At 37.4% G+C, this 19,958-nt stretch overlaps 2 protein-coding genes across 4 annotated transcripts in view; one reads left to right on the top strand and one right to left on the bottom strand.

Annotated features, from left to right (window-relative positions):
* Window positions 1–655: 655 nt before the first annotated feature.
* Window positions 656–6,021, bottom strand: CHCHD7 (coiled-coil-helix-coiled-coil-helix domain containing 7). Of its 2 annotated transcripts, none has more exons than XM_016207728.2 (4): window positions 5,835–6,021; window positions 3,467–3,536; window positions 1,543–1,641; window positions 656–898 (listed from the first exon to the last, which is right to left on the bottom strand). In XM_016207728.2, exons 2-4 carry the CDS (start codon window positions 3,518–3,520, stop codon window positions 794–796), a joined length of 258 nt encoding a protein of 85 aa, XP_016063214.1. In that variant the 5' UTR covers window positions 3,521–3,536; window positions 5,835–6,021; the 3' UTR covers window positions 656–793. The 2 variants fall into 2 exon arrangements, with proteins under 2 accessions (XP_016063214.1, XP_016063215.1); XM_016207729.2 differs by having other exon boundaries at window positions 713–898; window positions 1,543–1,685.
* Window positions 6,022–6,859: 838 nt separating this feature from the next.
* PLAG1 (PLAG1 zinc finger) overlaps window positions 6,860–19,958 on the top strand; it is a 65,872-nt gene continuing 52,773 nt past the window's right edge. For both annotated transcript variants that reach the window (XM_016207733.2, XM_087825385.1), the window contains exon 1: window positions 6,860–6,994. The gene's annotated coding sequence lies outside the window, so the exon portion shown is untranslated. The remainder of the gene's footprint in view (window positions 6,995–19,958) is intronic.

Genomic DNA, 19,958 nt, shown 5'->3' with positions numbered 1-19,958 from the left:
TTCACCTGATGAACTCCATACCCTTCCCTGCCCGTCTCATCCTCAAAATAAAAATCCTAATTCTAAGAGAATCACGTTTTCCCCCATTACCATAGTTCAAGAATACTTTGCCTTCAGAAGGTTATCCAATATTTATGGATTTTAGTCATAGAGTCCTTTAACCATGCCTTTCCTTAAAGAAAGAAAACCAGTTCTTTTGCATGCCATTTACCTAAGGCAACCTTCCCACAGCCCTGCTTCCTGCCTAGTGAATGTATTAACCTAATTAAACAAGATAACTGAGTGAAGTAAAGGCAGGGATCTTAGTGATGAGCCTCAGATTTGAGGCCCATCACACATCTGCCTTCAACTTCAGTCTTCTCTGCCATTACTTCTCCACCCACTTTAAACTCGAGGTGGAACAGTCAGACAGACAGCTCTCTGAATCTGTCTCAAGCTTTCCTTCCATCATGTTGTCGCTCCCATGAAATCCTTCCTTTCACCTCCATTAAGTCCACTTCTTCATACTTTCCTTTTCTTGTCAGGCCCAGAGGAAAAGCCCAGCTCCTCACGTACCCTTCTCTAACACTTCCCTCAGTAACACTCCAGGCAGTATTGTGAGCTCTGACACGCACGGTCAGCAGTGGCACTTAGAGCAAACACAAAAGACACAGTGTCCATTTAATTTTGTCTCCCCTTGTAGAATATAAGATATGTCCAGGTAAGGCTTAAATGGTCTTAAAAGACTACAGTAATCATTTATTAAAAATATTTATCTTCTTTTATGTTAAATAATCAATTTTAATGCAAACATTCAATAGGGCATCTTTCCCATTGCTCCCAAGATTTCATCTCTTTCTGCTGCTGTTGGCATAGGTGGCTTCACTCCATTCTGTCTTCTCTGCATCATGATAGAATTCTGCATGTAGGTATAAAAAAAAAGAGAAGAAACCAAACCAGTCATGTATTAAATGCTAATCATTTTTCAGTAATTTGATATTGCTTCCTCAAAAATGAAATTCTAAAAACCAAGTTTTAAAAAACGATGAAAAAAACAATTGAGCACAGTCCATCAATGAAACAATTGGCTAATTTAGCAGAGAGAAATGAAGCAGCTGGATCCAGTGATCAGAGAAACAGAAATTACATACCAATGTCTTAAGAAAAACGGGACCATTTAAACTATTCTAGGTGCGGTGGGAGAGGAGGCAGAAGTGGAAGCCTAATATGTGTAATGACAGGACAAGCTATCCATTTTGTTCATCTCCAAGAGAAATAAAATTATAACAAGGTTATTGTTTTAGGGCTGCAGATACTTATACACCTAGGAAGACCCCCCTCTATTAGAACTGAATCTTTACACCTTAGAGTAGGATGAGGCAACTAAGAAGAGCTCTCAAGGATTGTTTAGGGCTAAAATAACACACTGAGCAATCAAGTTGAAAATTAAGTTTCCCTGCAGCCATCCCAAAGGAAGGATTGTGGGTACTGATTAATTTCGGGCTTCAGTTTCAAGCCTAAGAGATGAGTTAATACTACCTCATCTCACCAAGCTAGACTTACCCAGAATTTCCGGCAGTTCTTGTACTTCAAGAAGTAATTGGAACACCTTTCCCTGTCATAGTTATTTTCATCCATACATCTGGTAGAAGCATCAGATTCCTTAAATATGTAAGATAGGCATCATGTAAGAGGTGGGATGGGATCTAAAAAAAACCAAACAAACCAAAAAACTGCTGAAGATGTTTCCCCACAAAGCAACTGTCCCAAGCATTCATTCTGCTCAGGGCAGACATCTTCCTTTTCATAGTCTGGGTCAGTTTTTTGAATACCTAATCACAGGGATTTGAGCCAAAGCACTGACTGAGATCATTTAACCCATAACCATTTAACAAAGAAGCTATGGGAAGGTGCAATGTGCAGAAAATCACTGTTGCAGAGCTAGAATCAAAATCATTTCCCAACTCAGAGTGTAGCTCTCTCGCTTTTCCAAGTTCTGACTTTGACTTGAATGTTTGATGCTAAGGCTAATTTTGAGATCCTAAGTAAATTGCTAATAACTAGTCTACATCAAGGCAACTTAAATTAACACCATTCATCTCTGTATTTTTGCTATCATTCACTTAATTACTCAAGTATATACACTATTGTGTAAGCAATTTTAACAGATATCATTAAGATTACTTCAAAACTAAAGTGAGAAACACAGGGCTATGAGTTCAAAGGAGGGTACCTGCCATTTGGGAATGAAATTTAAGCTGGCTGAACTAGAAGTAGATAAGATAACAAACTTCAAAGTAAAAGGTATGATTCTGAGAGGTTACCACCTAAAGGAAAGCTTTAACTAAATGGGAAAGTAATTTGCTTCATAGATCTTAGAAACAATTTCTGTCTAAAGACTTAATACGGCAGTCTAAAACATATAATATACAGTCAAATCTAAATTTCTATGCCAAATAATGAATGTGTATATTTGGAAAATCTATATAGGATTAGGGAATATCATTTTCACAGCACCAGTCTGATGATTACATAATTCAAGGGTGACAAAGCCAGAAGTAAGTATTGCTAGTCATAATAAATGCCAATAAAGCTTACTATTCAACAAAACACTTTGTTTATATATCTTTGTGAAAACCTTTAGACTTTAAATAGACTAATTTCATATCTGCCCCTTACTCTCAACCAGGTAGTCTCAAGGACATGATGAAATTATTGCTATTAAAACATAAATTTTAGTGACAATTTAAAAATATCATACTTTCCAACTTTCCATGTTTGGACTAAAAATGTTCCTCAGTGTTACATATGCCTGTTTAACATTATAGTGACAACTAAATGCTTGCATATTATATAAATAAGGAAAACTTAAAAGAGATAAATCTTAGTTATGCTCTAGTAAAATAAGGATACTCTAGTTAGGAATATTTTTTGTACAGAAATAACTTTAAAAAGAATGGCAGAAAACAGAAACAGATTGATAAAGAGAACAAACTGTTGGTTGCCAGAAGGAAGGGGGCTTCAGGGGATGGGTGAAAAAGTGAAGGTACAAACTTCTGGTTATAATATAAGTGACAGGGATGTAATGTACAGCACAGGGAACACAGTCAATAATATCTTACGGTGACAGGTGGTTATATTAGACTTATTTTGGTGATCACATCATAAGGTATATAAATGTAGAGCCCCTATGTTGTACACCTGAAATTAATATATGTCAATTATACTTTAATAAAAAATAACTAAGTGAATTAAAATAATGATAAATGAACATAGTAAAAAAAAGATCTAAGTGAATATTTACTGGATTTCTGGGTAGGAAATATAAAACTTCTATATTTTTAAAAATCCCATTAAAATTAAAAAGCAAATAAACTGAGAAAAACATTTTTAAAAAAAGAACTGCAGAAAACAGATGCCCACAAAATCAGAAGCAGCCCGTTTTCCCAACTTAACACTCAAGAAAATTAAAAGAAAACCACCTTACCGACAAGCAAGGATTTATGTCAGGATCTCTCAGTCTCCGTGCTACCATTGGCATCCTAACAGTCTTCTTACTGCAGGTAGTAGATGTTGGGGAAAAGAGTTACACAGTGGATGACATAAAATAAATCAATAAATCTCATTAGCCCCATAAATACTTGAAAATTAATTATGGCATAATGATTATCTAGTGAGGAACTTCCTGCAGCCTCTGTATTTTGAAAATAAAGACTTGGTTTTTTCCTTTGCATTGCCATGGTGCCTCAGCACAAAGGCCATATTTAAATGCTGAAATTTTATTATAATGTCCAAAAAGAAAGATAGTTCAGCTATAATTCAAGTTTAGTTTATTATTATTTCTAAAGATTAAGCAATTAATTATATTAACAAAACCTAAGAATACTGCATGCACTCTAACAGTTACTTCCTTATTATACATTGATTAGCATACAAAATAAGTGTGGAATAATTTAGTACAACCCAACTTTAGCAAAAACATTTGTTAACTAAAGAACATGAATGCCTACTCTGTGGCCAGCACTGGGATGGCCAATATACCAAAAAACAAAGCTACTGCTTAGCTGACATTTCAAAAAGTTTTTTAAAAAGTTGGAACTTTACTTTCAGCCCCCATCTTCTATTTAATTGATACTCTGTGTTGAAGGAATCAGGGAATGCTACTGTCATTCTTTAATCTTTTAACTCATGCCTTACAGATACAGCCTACAGAAGTTTTTATTGATTGAAGGTATAACAGTTCCCTAAGAGCTGATCAGTTATTCCAAGACAACTCATATACTCATATAATAGGTATGTGAACTATATCCCAGGATAATTGCTTTCTATAATGGAGTTCAACAGAAATCGGTATGACTATTATCTTCAGACATGTCATAGGAATTAAAAGAAAAAATTTAAAAAACAATAGTTCACAAATATTTCAGTTATTTTTTGTTTCAATATATTGTATACAATGGACGAGCCATCCACAAATATTTTTAAATGCTCTGCACTGTTTGAAGAGCTGATTTAATGTATATTCCCAAAACCTGTTCTAGCTTAATCATCTTCCACTTAAAGATTGAAGGAGAAGCAGCATATAATGTAGTATGACCTACAAAACGCCAAAGAATAAAAAACTGAAGAACTAAGTCAGCATAACCAGACAGAGGTCAGAATTTTCTTATGAAACGGTTTCTACTTTCCTTGCCTAAGATGGGACCATCAAAAAATGTGTCATGTTAAAAAAAAAATAAAGTACATTCAGGAGAAATAATCAAACCCACAAGCTCCTGAAAAGTGGAGGTATTCTCGACCAAAAGTCACGTAGTTTGGTTTCTTCTATTATGGAAATGATCAGGTTGTCCAGGCTAAAAGTGACTAACCTTTGCAAAGAAGGATGGAAAAAAGTTTAGTCATTCTGGGTCCTTTAACTTTTCATGCCCACTACGTAATCCTGTTATTTTTATGATTTTCACTGAACAATACATGAATATAGCTAGCTAACAAAAACATCTTGGCAAAATGGATACTCAAGATGTTATTCAAATATATCTAGAAGCGTTTTCCCGCTGCTGAACACAATTCTTTTCCAGGCTTGACCTCCTAGAGAGATGATGGTACTAAGTAAACGCACAGCCTTGCTTTTTACATCTAGTCTATGATGTGTGAACACACAACTCTGCTTAGCTGTTCATATTCCTCGGATATAATCTGAACGATCAGATGCAGACAAAACTCAGGTTGCGTGCCTTACGTGAAAGTGTCCTATTCTGAATTCTTATGATCAGAAGTTCTTTAAAAACACCCAGGTAACATCATATATATATATATACCCGAATTAGGTTTGCAGCATGAGTTTATGCACATTTCATTTCCTTTCCCCTCCAAATTCTAAATACATGTCAATCTAAGTTTGGATATCACCTTCTCTGCATACATTCCACATGGGTAAACTGGAAATGTCAATTTACAGTGAGAGGCAGGGCTGAAGGGCAAGATAGTGTTCCACTAGAGAGGTCTCATCTCCTTACTTCCTGCAGGTACTAAACAAGTTACAAAGCTCTGCTTGAAGATGAAGGAGGGGCCCCACAAGCACATTTGAGAAACAACTGTAAAATCTTCCCTAAGGGGCAAACTGCTTTAAAAAGTATTTGATTTCCCATCACATCCCCACTGTCCAAGTAGCTTTGCAAGGGAAGGGGGAAGGGACCTTACGTCCATGTGCACAGGGTGGTCAGAGCCCAGGCAGGCTCTGAGGCTCTGACAAAGCGCAGATGCAACTACCGGGAAGCTGGAAAATGTGAGAACCTAAAGCCCTTCACCCACTGCTGGGTGCAGAGAGACGGGGTCAGGAAGTCAAGGTGGCATACCGGAGGGAGGCGGGGAAATCGAATGTTGAAGCCGGAGAGATGCAAGTCCGAGAGCTCGCTGCCTTCGGCGGGGCCGCCTGTCCGTCCACCCGTGGACGGCAGGCACAGGTGAACACACCTTGCTTCAACCTTCGACGGCGCCGAGGGGGCAGGGTGCGAGGAAGGCGCAGGAAACTGGGTGTAGGTGCAGGCAATTACGCTTCCAAGGCTGGGAAGGAGGCTGAAGAAACGGCTGGGGTTGCCGGGGCACGGGTCACCTTCCTAGCCCCCAGCCCGAGCAGACCCGTACCACCGGGAGAAGCGAGGGGAAGGGGCCCGCGCTACGGCGAGGCCTGGTGGGAGCGGCTACGCGCGGAACTGTGTTTGGGCCCCTTGACGGCTCAGCTGCAGCCCCCTATTTCCCCTTCCCTGCAGCCGCCACGGAAGGAGGGTCGCGGGACCACTCACCTCGAGGCGCAGCTCCGCCCGGGACCCGACAGTCTCCAGCTCCAAACACGTCAATAGCTCACGCAGCTGGACCTTAAGTAGCGCGCATCCCAACTTGCTGCCCCCGCTCCCCGGCGGCCACCGGCCCAATCGGCGCGCGCCGCCGCCAGACTGACAGCCGATCCGGGCCGTGCGCGGCGGGGGCGGGCGGGTCTCGCCCCGCCCCCAGCTGGAGGGAGGAGGGCCGAGGAAGGAGGAGTGGGCGGGGCCGTGCGCGCCGCCCCGCCCTCCACCGCCCCGCCGCGCCCCCCGCACCGTGGCCTGCCTCTTAACACTTCCGCTTGATTGGCGGCTCCACAGGCCAATAAACGGGCTCATTCCTGGCGGCGGCGGCGTCTAGTGGCCAGACCCAGAGCGGAGGGCGCGCGGGGAGGGGCGGGCGCAGCGGAGGGTGGGGGCCGGGGGCGGGGAGAAGGGAGGCGGGGGCGGTGGCCGAGCAGGCCCGGGGAGGCGGCGGTGGGCGCGACGTCGGCGGCGGCGGCGGCGGCGGCGGCAGCTGCAAGTTGGGCTGCAGGGGCAGCGCATACACTACAATGGCTGCTGGAAAGAGGCGTAAGGAAACAATTTCCAGGCCCGCCGCGTCCAGCCCGAAATATGAGAAAAAAATTATTAGAAATTCCGCGGGCGGTGTAAAGGCGGCGGACGGGCCGGAGGGAGGATGTTAAAGCCCCGCGGTGAGTTCTCCCGGGGTCCGGGGCGGCGGAGAGGCGTTTAGCGGGAGAAATATCAGGGTTATTTAAATTATGGGACTAGCCGAGGGGGCAGAGGAGCAGCGGCGGCGGCAGGAGGAGGAAAAGTTTGTGCTACTCTCAGCCCCTGCTCAGGACCCCAGAGAGAAAAATAATAATAAAAAATAAAATAAAATAATTAATTGAGGGTGTGAGGGCTCCCGAAGTAGCTTCTGACAGGGCAGGGGGCGATGCGGCTGGAGACCCAAAGGTGAGGTCGGTGGGAAAAAAAAAAAAAAACCTTTATTCAGGGTCTGGAAAGTTTGAAAAGTTTTCCTCCTCCTCCTCCTCCTCCTCTCTGGTGCTGTGAATATTGTGACAGCGGCAGCGGCAGCAGCGAGAGCGGAAGACATTAGAGACCCGAAAAATAAGGGAAAAATTAATATAAATTCAGTTTTGAGAGTAAACTCTCCGCATTTTCCACCAAAACATCCCGGGGGAAGGTCGCTTCCCAAAGGGCCTGGCGGAAACCCGCAGTCGGCAATATTTGGGGGGCACTTTGAGTGACTTGGGGTAACTTTGCCCCTTTTTCAAAAGAGGTTTTTCTTTTTTGGAGAAATGAATTTGTTTTTGCCCTTTCCTCAGGTGGGCGAGTCGGGGTCCGGGTGCGGGGTCTTCGGGGAGGTGTGAACCCTGGATGTGTGGCTGCGAGGGGGGGGTAGGGGGAGGGGGTGCTAAATGAAAGCAGGAGATCTGCACAGAGCAGGGACAGCTTGTTGTCAGTATCATAAACAACCAAAATGGAGGGAGAACTCAGGCATATAACCAAATAAAAATTTTTAAAAAATCGCAAAAAATCCCTAAAAATCCGGGATGCTCCCCCTTTTCTCGCTAAAGGTAAAAGTATGAACCGCCTTTCCCCTGAAGTCCATTTTGACTTTGCAGGGACCAAGGAGTTAATATTTATTTATTTTTTTAAAACTTTCGAAGGGCAAAAGCCTTTTATAACTCAACCGACAATGAGAAAACGTGAAAATCCGATGCAAGAGAAGGAGGGGGAGGAAGGGGGGAGGTGGTAGTGCAGAAACTGCTAAACTTATTGGTAATGTGGACTGATCTGAGATAAGATAAACACTATATTTGCAATTTTATAACTCTCTTTTAATGATCTTTGCGGTTTGGGGGGGTTTGGTGGGGAAAAAAGTGATGCCATTTTTCTTAATAGAGTTAATATGTGTGATTGGAAGAATAAACCTTTCCGGCTCTAGATTGCATTTTCGTCGCATTTATACTTCAGGTTTTGTTAGTGGCTCCCTCCTTTATTTAAACTAGGCTCTACAGAGGAGGGGTAGAGAGGTGATGTTGCACTGAGAGACTGGAGTGCGAGCCTGGAGCACCTTTTGGGGAGGGGTGGGGAGTTGCTTGGCTTCTCCCTTCCTGACACGTTTGCTTCACCTGTTCATCCTCAGTAAAGAATGTTAAGCTGAATGTTTTCTGGCTTTATGTATATAAAAGCATGGTGCCTCTTGCATCACATTGAAGTTAATGGGAAAGTGCTGCTGATGTTGGTTCCACGTGGGATATGGGACAGAGCAGGGCATTTTAAAGGGACAGCCTCTCTTTTCCTATGGTTTTCATCACCTACACAGAATCACTGTCTGAGGACCAAAAGCAGAGGTGCTGGGAGGGTGTGTGGTGATGGAAGAGCCTTCTTTCCATTACTCAAGTGCGCCCACCTTTAGGAGTGATGGAGGGAAAGGAGGGGTAAACAAGCTCAACAGAAGATGGATATTGTGTAGATTAGTTTGTTTCCAAATTGTTCTTTTGTGTAACAAGCCCTCCCAGGAACTTTTCAAGTTACGTTGCTTTGCTTTGGAAGCTGATTTTGGAAGGAATTGTGGAAAAATGGAAATAGTTTAAGGTGTGTGGTGTAATGGTATAGCATTATTGAACAGTTATGAATTCTCTGCAGTGAGATCAAAGAGCTGTGTATGCCCATAATGTGATTTTACAGCCATTTTGTAAAAAGCTGTAAAATACCTAATATTCAATTTGGCTTAAGGTACAGTGAGGACTTCTGGTTGAAAACTGTAGACAGAGTGATGGAGATTCTTTAACACTGTAAGCACTTTAAGGAAAAAAAAACACATACACCAACACCATGGAAAAGTTTACGTGTACCCATTTTTAAAGCCCATCCTATACATGTGCTATAACTCTGTGCCTTTGAAATTACAAGATTTTTAAATCCTGAGAACTATCAGTTTGTACCTTAAGTTAATTTGCTTGTGTTATTTAACAGAAAATGTTTACTGAGCACAAACTACTGTCACCTCTAACAGTTTAGACTCCTACAATATTTTCAAAAATTTAAATATGTAAATTGTTAGCTGTACTCTATTTGGAATTAAGGTTAATCTTGAATAAAAATTACTTGTGTTCCATTTTCCACAGGTATATGGAGTTTCTAGAATAAATGCCTCTTTTCCTTTGTTTTTATGATTTATAGAAGTGGATTAAAAATAGAGCTAGATTTTTATACTTCTTACTCAGAATATTTTTTCTTGCCATACTGTACAAACAAATTACTGTTTTGGAGTCCATTGTATGTTAACTTGTGTTCACAACTGAGCTCTGATCTGCACCTTTCTGTAAATACCTCCATAACAGCATTACATCGGTGTAGTGTTTGAGTACATCATCTTGTGGTTTCTGATTTTGGAAGCAATTACAACTTTATAAGAACTCATTAAAAATGTATCCCATTAACCACTGTTAAATCAAAATTGATTAGAAAGTGATTAAACTATCAATGCAGAAGAGAAGCTTTCTTCCTCCCCGAAACAGTCTTCTGTCCAGAGACTTTAGAATGCTATTAATACTTATAAAACCTTTGAAGTTTATCTTACATTTTTATTGTATTTTGGCTCAAGACAGTGCCATTGACTATAAGTAGTCAGAATTAGGCTATGTATTTAAAATAAATGAGTCTTTTAGATCTTGAATAGTTGCCTCTTTGACAAACCAGATACTAATATCAATAAATTCAATTTCTGTAAAAGTGAAGGAAAAGTATTTCTTCCAATTATTTTAAACCATTGAGTTAATCAGGTTGTTTGGACACTTCAAGTTATGGTTATTGTCAACCTAAATAAAAATGCTGGTGTTGGGGGGGGTTTTCTCTCAGAAAGGGTGGTATAAAAGTTTCTTCAGGTTTGGATTTGACATAACTAGTTACTTGTCTGAATTAGAAAATGCACTCTCAGTGCACAGGTATAAAATCTGTAATTCCTTAGGGAGTCTTTGGATAGGGCACAGCACAACATCTAATTGGAATTGGTTGTCTTGAGCTTTTCTAATGCCTTAGAAATACAATCTGTTGAACCTCCTTTTCTGAAGCTACAATTAAATTATACCAATTTACAGAAATAATCTAAAGATATAATATACTCAAAATCTTTATACCAGTTAGAGAAACCTCATAGTTTGAGATTCTTATTTGAAATTTATATGCCTAATTTTGCTGTTTGCTATAAGAAATTTAGCTGCTGTGGAACATGGTTTATAAATGTGGACTAATCCTGATAAAATTCTATATCTGTATATTTATTATAACCAAATATTTTAATAAGCAGACATCTTATAGCTAAATAAGTGAATTTACTTCTGTCAATATAGTTTAAAAATTTAAGGATGCTCTGTGGTTTAATATTATGCAAAGGTGGGGGGGTTTTCCTTCATTTTTAACAGAATCCTGGTTGTTACTGTATACATTTTGTTTTGGTATTCTGGAAATTTTCTCTCTCAGGATTAAATTGTTATTTGGTAAATTAAATGTAATGTGCCTGTCTTTGAGATTTGAAAAGCCAGATAACTGAAACATATCTATAACTATCTTTGAAGTTTTGTTTCAATAATCACTTGCCTCTTGAGCTATGTAATCAAAATATTGGTTCTTTCTAGGAATGTATTAATCTTTTTATTTACAATACTGTTCTTTGGAAAATTAAGATATATGAAAAATTACCTGTTATACACACACACATAAACACACACATACACTCAAGAAAAAGAAAAAAAGAAGTTTTACTGAATAATTTTACCTCCACTGCCTAGAATACTTGTTCTTTTTGATATGTTTCCAAATGTGTATAAAATACATATTTTTTCTATATATTGGTAATATCTTAGATTATTTAGTTATTTGACTAAGGTAAGAGTTGCAAAAGAAGGAAAGAACAACTGAATCTGTTCAACAAACTCGAAGATAGTGAATATGTTAAAGATAAAAGGGCTATAAATTGTCCCTTGAGCCATTTTTAAATGTTTTAAGAACCTGACAAACACCTTTTCTGAAACATCGAATACTTTCAAAATATATCAAACATAGCATAAAAACAAAAGTGGACCTTTAATTTCTTTAATTTTAAGAGGAATTAATGTAGGCATCATATTTAACCAATTAGTAAGTGTTTAGGTAGCCTTGGAAAAGTATTTACAAATAAGTTAAATGTGAGGGCAGGGTACATTGGATTGCTGAACTGTAAAGTTAACTATGATTTTAGAGTTCATGCATGGGAATTCTTTTCCATTTTACGATAAGACCACTTTGTAGGTAACTAATTTTTACTTTTTGTATTTCTTTCATTGCCTCATTTTTTTGAAATGCCTGAATCTGATATCTACTGTGTTACTATTTTTATTTATAACAGGACAACTTTTATAAATCATTAACAAATTTAATTTTTAAATATAATTTGAGAAATTAAATGAAAAATTTTAGATCAGATTTTATAAATGTATTGGTGTATAGTTATTAACATCTGAAGTTATAAGAAATATACATGACTAAAAGCCTAGTAGAAGTTATTACAGAGGCATAATTTGATTTTTACTTTTGAATCGCTTGGCCTGCTGCCCAGAAGTTTACATTCTACTCAGTGTGTACACCTGTCCCTGCCACCTCTTTCTAGGGTGGTATTGACAAAGATATGGTGATGTGGAACTACCAAGGGTGTTTTGGTATTTTTGTTTTCTGATTTTGTGTTTGTTGTTATTAAGGTGCACAAGTTTTTGCTCTTTTTTATTAATGCTTATGAGAAAACAAAAACGCATTTTTATAAAACAAATAATATTTCATTTTTAAAAAGTGAAGTGGTGTGATACTGCATGAAAATTGTTAGTATTTAAAAGTCCCTAGGTGTCTTGTAAACAGAGTTACTGCAGGATCATGGTATTAAACCAACCACAGTGTGTGTTAGGAATTTGAGATGGCTACCTAAGAAATGTGTGTATGTAGAATGAGTGAACTTAGGCAATTATGTCCTAGGGTTAATAGGATAAGCAATTTGCTTGAAATATTTCCTTACATTTTTTTTTTAAGTAAAAACTATTTCTAAAAACATAGAAAACCTAGAAATGTGAAGGTGTGAGAAAGCAAAAATACTCTTTTCTGATGCCTTTTAAAAGTAAGAGTTTTATGTAATGAAAGTGTATATAAGATTTTAAGTATGGACTAAAATGCCCAAAATTGATGGGAAAGAAATAGGTGGATGAGAATTTCAGAATCAAATAATAATCATGTTAAATTTAAAATTTGACTTAATTTGGATAAAGAATAACTAACTAAAAAGCAAAAATAATAAATTTACCCCCTCCCAAATACGAATGATAATTGGGGAAACTCTAAAAAGTATTTTGATACAAATTGCTCGTTTTATGGTAACCTTTTAAAAATTGATTCCCCCCATATCTTTTCCTCTATATCTTCTTAGATTTGACTTAAACTAAATTAAACTCTAAGAATAATTTGTAGTGGTTGTTAGGAGTTATTAATTTTTGAATAAGGAAAAATCATTTTCTGCTATTTTTAAAAGATTTAAAAGGTTATTTTAAATGTTTACCTAAGTGAAGTATTCTGAAAAATGTTAGAAACTATTGAAAATTATTTTCGTAATTTTTCATCAGAAAGTTTAAAACTTTTTGTTAAGTTAATGAAATAAATTTTAAAACCTTAGTCTAAGAGCAGTGTACTTTGTAGACTTTTTTAGGGCAAACTAGTCATTTCTTTTCAAACTTAATAACATTTAAAAAGCTTTTCACAAGGTAAAGATAAAAACATTCACCAATAAAGTTCTTAATTTCTGGAATGTTTTTAGGTGTATGCTGACAATAAAATAAATTTTCCTTCCCATTTATTAATTAGCAATTGATTTTCTGAAGTAGAATCTAGACCTGTTGTACCATTATGTTCAAGAGTAGAAGTTTCCTTTAATATTAGAAAATATTTTGAGGGTAGAGGAGGCATCTTTTCTTAAAAGGAGACTGAATCCTCTACAGATTGTGAATGATTTGCCATTGCAGAGTCTCAAACTCCTTTTTGAGAGTAAAAGACTCATTTTAGACTTTCAGTGATTAAATATTAGAATTATTGTCCCAAACCAGTGTTGGAATTGCACATGTGCATGTTATTTATGATATTTTATCTTTCCATTTCTGAGTATGGGAATATTCTCAGAATAAATGCTATAGCTAAAGGGTTGCCATTTGACTTTTTTAAAAAATTACATATTTTTAATCAGTGCCTCGACATTAAAGCTTTACTTTTGAGATATATTTTTAGAAACTGTTAAACTAGAAATCAATTAGAGAATGAAGAACTTATTCCCTTTGGCTAAAACACAAAATTAGAAAATGTTTCAATCAGTTTTGTTCACTGAAGATATATTCGTAAAAAGTTGATTCAGTTGTTCTTAATCAGGAGAATTTTAAGAACTTGAATCTGAAAGCTTAGGGTAGTTCAAATGTTCAGGTTCAAAATAGCATCATTTGCATTTTAGTCTGCTAGAATTTTTCAATAACTTGATTTTATTTCCTTGTATTGTCTTAATGCTGGAATTACATAGAGCCCACATCACTTTTCATCATACCGTACAAGACTTATAATAATAGCTTTTCTTTTTATCAACTTTAGACAATGAAATGAAAATACTCCTTTATATAAGTGTACATTCCCTTTCTTAATCTACTTTTTTAATTTCCTAAATGTAATTTCTCTAACTGTTCCATTCCAAAGAAGAGGAATTAGCTCCTTTACTTTAAAACTAAATTTGTTCAAAATTTACAGTTCATGGGAGAGTTGTCACTTTACATATTTGGATAAGATCTATTATAACCTTAAAAATAAACATTAATATGAGCAGCATATCAAATTGTAAGCTACATCTCAAACATGAACTTGCTTTTCTTGTACTTGTGAAATTATTTTTTAAATAAATCTGAGAAAATGTTTTTCATGTGTTTTTCTAATTTGTTATTGTCCAAGGTAGTTTAATTGAGTAAAATTTCAATCTCAGTTATGTTTCTCTTCTAATATTAATAGTATTTTATTTGAAAATCACTAGTTAAATACATACAGTTTTAGCATTAAAATAGATTTAGACATACAATAAAATAGGTTGGTTAATTAGACTAAGAGAGGTGGAAGCAGCCTCAGTAGTTATCTGGAAGAGTTTAAAATGTTTCAGAGAAGGAAAGTGCCTATGAGTCTAGAGCACGCCTCTGACAGCATTTGGTGATATTTTATGCTTTTCTGCTTCATAAAATTTGAGTGTCCTTAGTGCTACTGTCATGCAAACAAATAACTGATTTAACTGTGCCCTGTGGAAAGTACATGTATCAGGCTTAGCTTTTAATATAATTTGCTTTAGTTTACTTTTAATACAAAAAGTAGAAGACATATTTCTTAATAATTTGGCATATGTCACACTTTAAAAGATACTATAAGTAAAATATATTATCATAATTATTTACCCAAATCAAAATGAAGGTAAGCTATCAAGTAATAGATTTAATTAGATATAGATTGGAAGTTTTAAATATTTAACTGGATAACTTAATGTACTGCTGAAATACAGGGAATTTTAGTTGAAAGTTGCCTTTATACCCGAATCTTTTTGTATGCCTAAAAGTTTGTAAACAAAGTGACTACATATAAAAGTCTGGCAGTTTTTAGAAGTTCCTAAACATCTGTCCTTTGAAAATTAATGAAAATATGTGTTTCAAATACACGGGCAAAATTACTCCAAAAATAATAATACACTCAATTATTATAGTTATTTTTCAAAGAAAAATGGTGGTGAATGAGTTAGTACTGTTCTGTCTACATTAATTGATAGCCATTGTATTTGAAAAATTTAATCATTAAGCATTTAATAATCTTAGGGATATTTTAATTTGTTTAAAGTAGTTTTACAGATGTTTTCCTTAAAAGCCGTTCTTTTTAGACATTATAACCTAATTAAGATAGTTATAAAACTTTAACTGCTTTTATTTAATAAGAGCATTCCTGTTCCTAAGATCATGTTATTCTTTTAAAAATTTCTATCTCGAAGCACTTTTAATCATAGCTCAGGTTCTCTTTTAAAATATATACTGTAAATTCAATTGCTCTGCTTAAACGTTGACCTGGTGTAGTGCTTAAATTTAATCATGTTCAGTTCATCTTTTATCAGTCAGTGCAGGAAGAGGAAAAGAGAAAGCAATTGGTTTTGAGAGAAGTGCAATTGATCACATTCATAGGCTGACTCATAAGAGCTTTTCTAAAATGCATGATACTTCTGCCAGAATTAAAAGGAATTTCTTAATTAAAACCAAAATACCCGTGTGTCTCAGAAGTGTTTTCATAATCAGATTTCAGGCACACTTGTATGTCTGCATTGGCCATTCCAAGTGTTCTGCTGTTTGCACGCATTTTGTTCTCAGTGCTGCCACCCTGTGTATGGCAGTGCCTGAGTACTGAATGCACTAATTTTTGTGCTTTTTTATCAAACGATTACGTCCAAACCCCTTCTGGAAAATAAGCATAAATATTACAATAAATTTAAAAGATATTTTGGTATACTCTGCTTCTGTGGCTAATGCTGTACTCCATCCAGATTTTTTAAAGTTACACAGTTCAGAACTATGGTATTCAATAACTCAAAATGAAGTTTGGGACTTTTAAAAGGTAAAATACTTTTATCTGTTTCATCTGTCCCTTCACTAAAATAAGGAGGAATTGGACTAATATTTTAAATACAGCTTGACATTGATCAAATAAGAAAGTGGAAGTTTGGGTGGGTCCTTTAGAGATATGAGAGATATTATAAGATTTTTTATTTTAGGGAAATTTTAGTTAAAAGTTCTCTATAAAAGCAAAACCAAAAATAAGCACAAAAGAAGAGACTGTTTCTGTTTAAAAGAAAAAGAAACTTAACTTGATTGGTTAAATTATTCTTCGAATCATTAGCCAACATGACTTTCAAATTATATCACCCAAAATATTTTTAGTATTAATACTGAGTGTTACCCATAAAATACATTGGCTAGATAGCACTCTTTGCTTTTTACCTGTATTTTATTAAACTTTCATAGCAATCCTGTGAGATAGGAAGTAGAGGCATAATATGTATGCAAGGAGTAATGATTTCAGAAACTGGAATTCTTTCACTTTTTATAAATAAGTCTTTAGAATAGATAGGCCATATAAGCTAGTTAGTATATGTTAATTTGCTAGTGTACACATAAATTTTACTCATATGGAAGTTAACATTTATTTTAAAAATCAATTTGTTATAGAAATAAAATTTTCAGTCCTCAAGTTGACAGTAACTCAAGTTAGAAAGTGCTGCATGTCTACTTATTTTTCAGCTATGCATAGGAATTGGGGGAAATTTTATAAACTTACTGAGTTGAAGGATATTTTTAAAGACACAAACCTCAACTTTGTTTTACAGATTTAATGATCTTAAATAAGTGCAATTTTATCAAGTTTTGCTTTCAAACAAATTTATAGCAAAGCCATCTAGTTTCAGCTAGATAACTGGTGATGGGAGGGAAGAAAAAGAAAAAAAAATAATAATTAAATTGTAAAAAAAAAAAAGCCATCTGATTTCAGGATAATAAGCACCTCTTTTTAAATTTTTGCATGGTCTTAGTTGAATAAACTATAATTCTGTATTGTGACAATTGAAAAATATTAGTTTGTTTCATTTTAGATATTAGGCTTTCAAGATAGAAATGTCACTGATGATCTTATCACATAGGAGAACTGAAAGAATTTAATACAGTATATATCATCCCAGTTACTCCAGAACTGCACATTAAGTTTAAAACCTCTGTTCATGTACGTATATCCATAGGTTTAGGAGATTTAGAAACATCCCACATTTGACTGCGGCCATCCCTTTGACTTTGTGCAGTCTCCCTGCAATGCTCCTCTCACATTACTGCCCACTTCTTAGTTGTCTTTAAGTCCCATCTCAAACTTTCTTCTTTCTGACCTTTATTCTTACCCCAAATTGGAACCAGAAATGGGGAGAGAATTTTCTGCCCTGGTTAGGGTACTTATATTTGCTTCCTACTTTTTCCTTGTGTTTTTTTTTCTTTTTTTGCCTTTGGGTGATGGGTTGATATAGGAAAGAAATCACAAAGCCATTTATTTTTAAATGCCAAGTGAATATTCCAAACAATAAAAACTATACGTATTCAGGGGAAGGAGAGGTAGAACTTGACATGAACTTTAAACAGTGCGTGTGTTAGGAATGGGCAGAAAGAAGTGAGGACATTTAGGTGAAATGAATGGTTTCAGCAGAGGCAGAAATGTGCTTTCTGTCCATGGCCACCAAGAAGACCAGTCTGACTGGAGAGGATGGTTTGTTAGGGAGCAGTCAAGGCAAGACTAGAAAGGTATGCTGAGGCCTGATTGTGAACAACCTTGATTGGCAACCTGAGGAGTTTGCAGTCTATGCTGTAGAAGACAGTGTCGCTTTTGGAGCAGCAGAGAATGAGTTAGGAAAATTAAGTTGATTTAGATATCCAGAAAAATTGAGCCCTTGGGCATGAGACTAGAGTTACAGAAATGTTAATATAACCCAGATTTGAAGTGGTGGTTCACTAAGATGACTCAAATCTTATCACTGGGCCCATTCTCACTACCTAGTTCAAGACCTGTATGCAGCAGGTCCTAGAGTAGCCTCGTTTTGTTCAGCGTCATTTCGTTATAACATTGATGAGTTGCCATAGCAACTTAACTCTTATTTATATCAATTAGTATATGGCAAAATTGATTTCCTTATATGTCATTTCACTTAAAAGTCGCAGAATCTGTCACTGACATTAAATGAGGACTTACTGTACATTCTCAAGGACCTCTTTAACATAGCCACCTGGATGGACGACTGGCATCTTAAACTCTCAACATCTCTAAAACTAGCAATTCAGACTTAAGTACTTTTTTTAATGGCCTTGCCATTCTTTCAGGACCATGGTCACGCAACTGCCTTTTTTACGTTCAGTTGTAACTTGTGTTATAGGTTTAGTACTTCTATTGTGGAGACCTAAAAAAAGTGGGGACACAGAGGAAGGAGCAGTTTATACTGGCAGGTGAATCTGAGTCACAGAGGAAGGTGGTCCTAGAGCAGGTAATGGGAGGGGAAAGCTAAGAACAATGGAAGGATGACTGATCTTGTCATGTGGCACCTTCTGGCTCTACTCTTCTGTTGCTGGAGGGTAGGGTGTTAGGAGTGAGCAGAATGATGGTAGGTGAGTCTAGAAAAGGAGACTGAGGCCAGGATATATTGGATCTTGATTACCTTACTGAAGGGTTTTCATGCTATAGAGAGAGGAACCTACTGAGATGCAAAGCTGGGTCTTCAGTGATATAAAGCGTCTGTTTTAGCTGCATTTCCATTCTCAGTCCCTTTGTTCAGTCCTCTCATCGCTGACCCTCAGCACTTGGTTGAGTCTTGGGGAAGAGTTGATCTGGTTGGGGAGGCTGGGCCCCATGACCTTGAGAGGCTTGCATCATCGGGGTTGCTGGAGGCAACTGGGTTACTCCAGCCCTTACACCCCTCCCATCTTGGTATCACCCATCTCTTCCTCTCCACCTGCAAAGTATGTTTAAATCTTCTTCCCCTATCAAAAACAGAATATTATAGAAGACCTTTGCTTTCATCCCACTACCTCCTCCAGCATCTTTTTTCCCATTGGCGCCAAACTCCCTAAAAGAGTAGTCTGTTGCCTTCATCTCCTTTTAACCCTTCCTGCCTCCCCCACATTCTGTTTGAAGAAAACATCCATCAGTAGCCCCCAGATACCAAACCTGGTGGCATCTTTCCCATCTTATTTCTACTTGGCCTTTCTGTAGTACTTAATGCATTTCTGCTTAAAACTCCCTCTTTTCCTGCTTTTCTGGCCCTACTGTTCCTTCTAGCACCTCCTTTGCACTCTCCTTTGCTGGTGCCCAATCTTCTGCCTGTCCCTAATGGCCAGCATTTCGGCATTTCCCAGAACTTGCAGGGTTCCCTGGTCCACCACCTCTCCTCTCTCAATGTGCACTTTTCCTGAGCACCACTACCTCTCCTGTGGTCTCTTTGCCTTGCTTGCAGCTTTGTTCTCAGAAAGCTTCAGGCTTCTGGGCCCCCATGCCTGTTTTTCTATGTACACAAACATCTCCACATCTGTGTACAGTATACCTCTCCTCCCATCTCTCTTTTTTTTTTAAATATATCTTTATTGATTTCAGAGAGAGGAAGCGAGAGGGAGATGAAAGAGTCGTCATTGATCAGCTGTCTCCTGCACGCCCCCGATGGGATTGAGCCCGGTGCCCTGACTGGGAATCAAATCTTGATCTCCTGAATCTTAGGTCGATGTTCAGCCACTGAGCCATGGCTGGCTGGGCTCTTCCCATCTCTTATTCAGAGTGCCTGCCAGGGGGCAGGTACAGTGCCAGACACGAAGCCAGATCCCACCCTCAGTGAACAATGGAGACAGGCTATTAATGAACAGTTTTCTTGTCTCGTGGCAAGTGGTTTGAAGGAAATAAGAAATACAAGGATGAAGAGTCTTGGGGACCTTGGGGAGAAGGGACCCTTAGAAACAGTGGTCAGGGAAGACCTTTGTGTAGACACCTTAGCGATGAGAAGGAGCA

Source organism: Miniopterus natalensis, chromosome 16, assembly GCF_054644295.1.
Source record: "Miniopterus natalensis isolate mMinNat1 chromosome 16, mMinNat1.hap1, whole genome shotgun sequence".
Taxonomy (NCBI): Eukaryota; Metazoa; Chordata; class Mammalia; order Chiroptera; family Miniopteridae; genus Miniopterus; species Miniopterus natalensis.
Note: the sequence above shows the minus strand (reverse complement) of the source record. Positions and strands in the feature narration are given on the sequence as shown.

What these genes read in the sequence shown, in the direction of transcription:
- CHCHD7 (XM_016207728.2), bottom strand. Translation starts at nt 3,520, where the DNA reads ATGCCAATGGTAGCACGGAGACTGAGAGATCCTGACATAAATCCTTGC. An exon ending in ACATAAATCCTTGCTTGTCG is followed by an intron (nt 1,642 to 3,466) that starts GTAAGGTGGTTT and finishes TACATATTTAAG; the next exon opens with GAATCTGATGCTTCTACCAG. An exon ending in AGAACTGCCGGAAATTCTGG is followed by an intron (nt 899 to 1,542) that starts GTAAGTCTAGCT and finishes ACCTACATGCAG; the next exon opens with AATTCTATCATGATGCAGAG.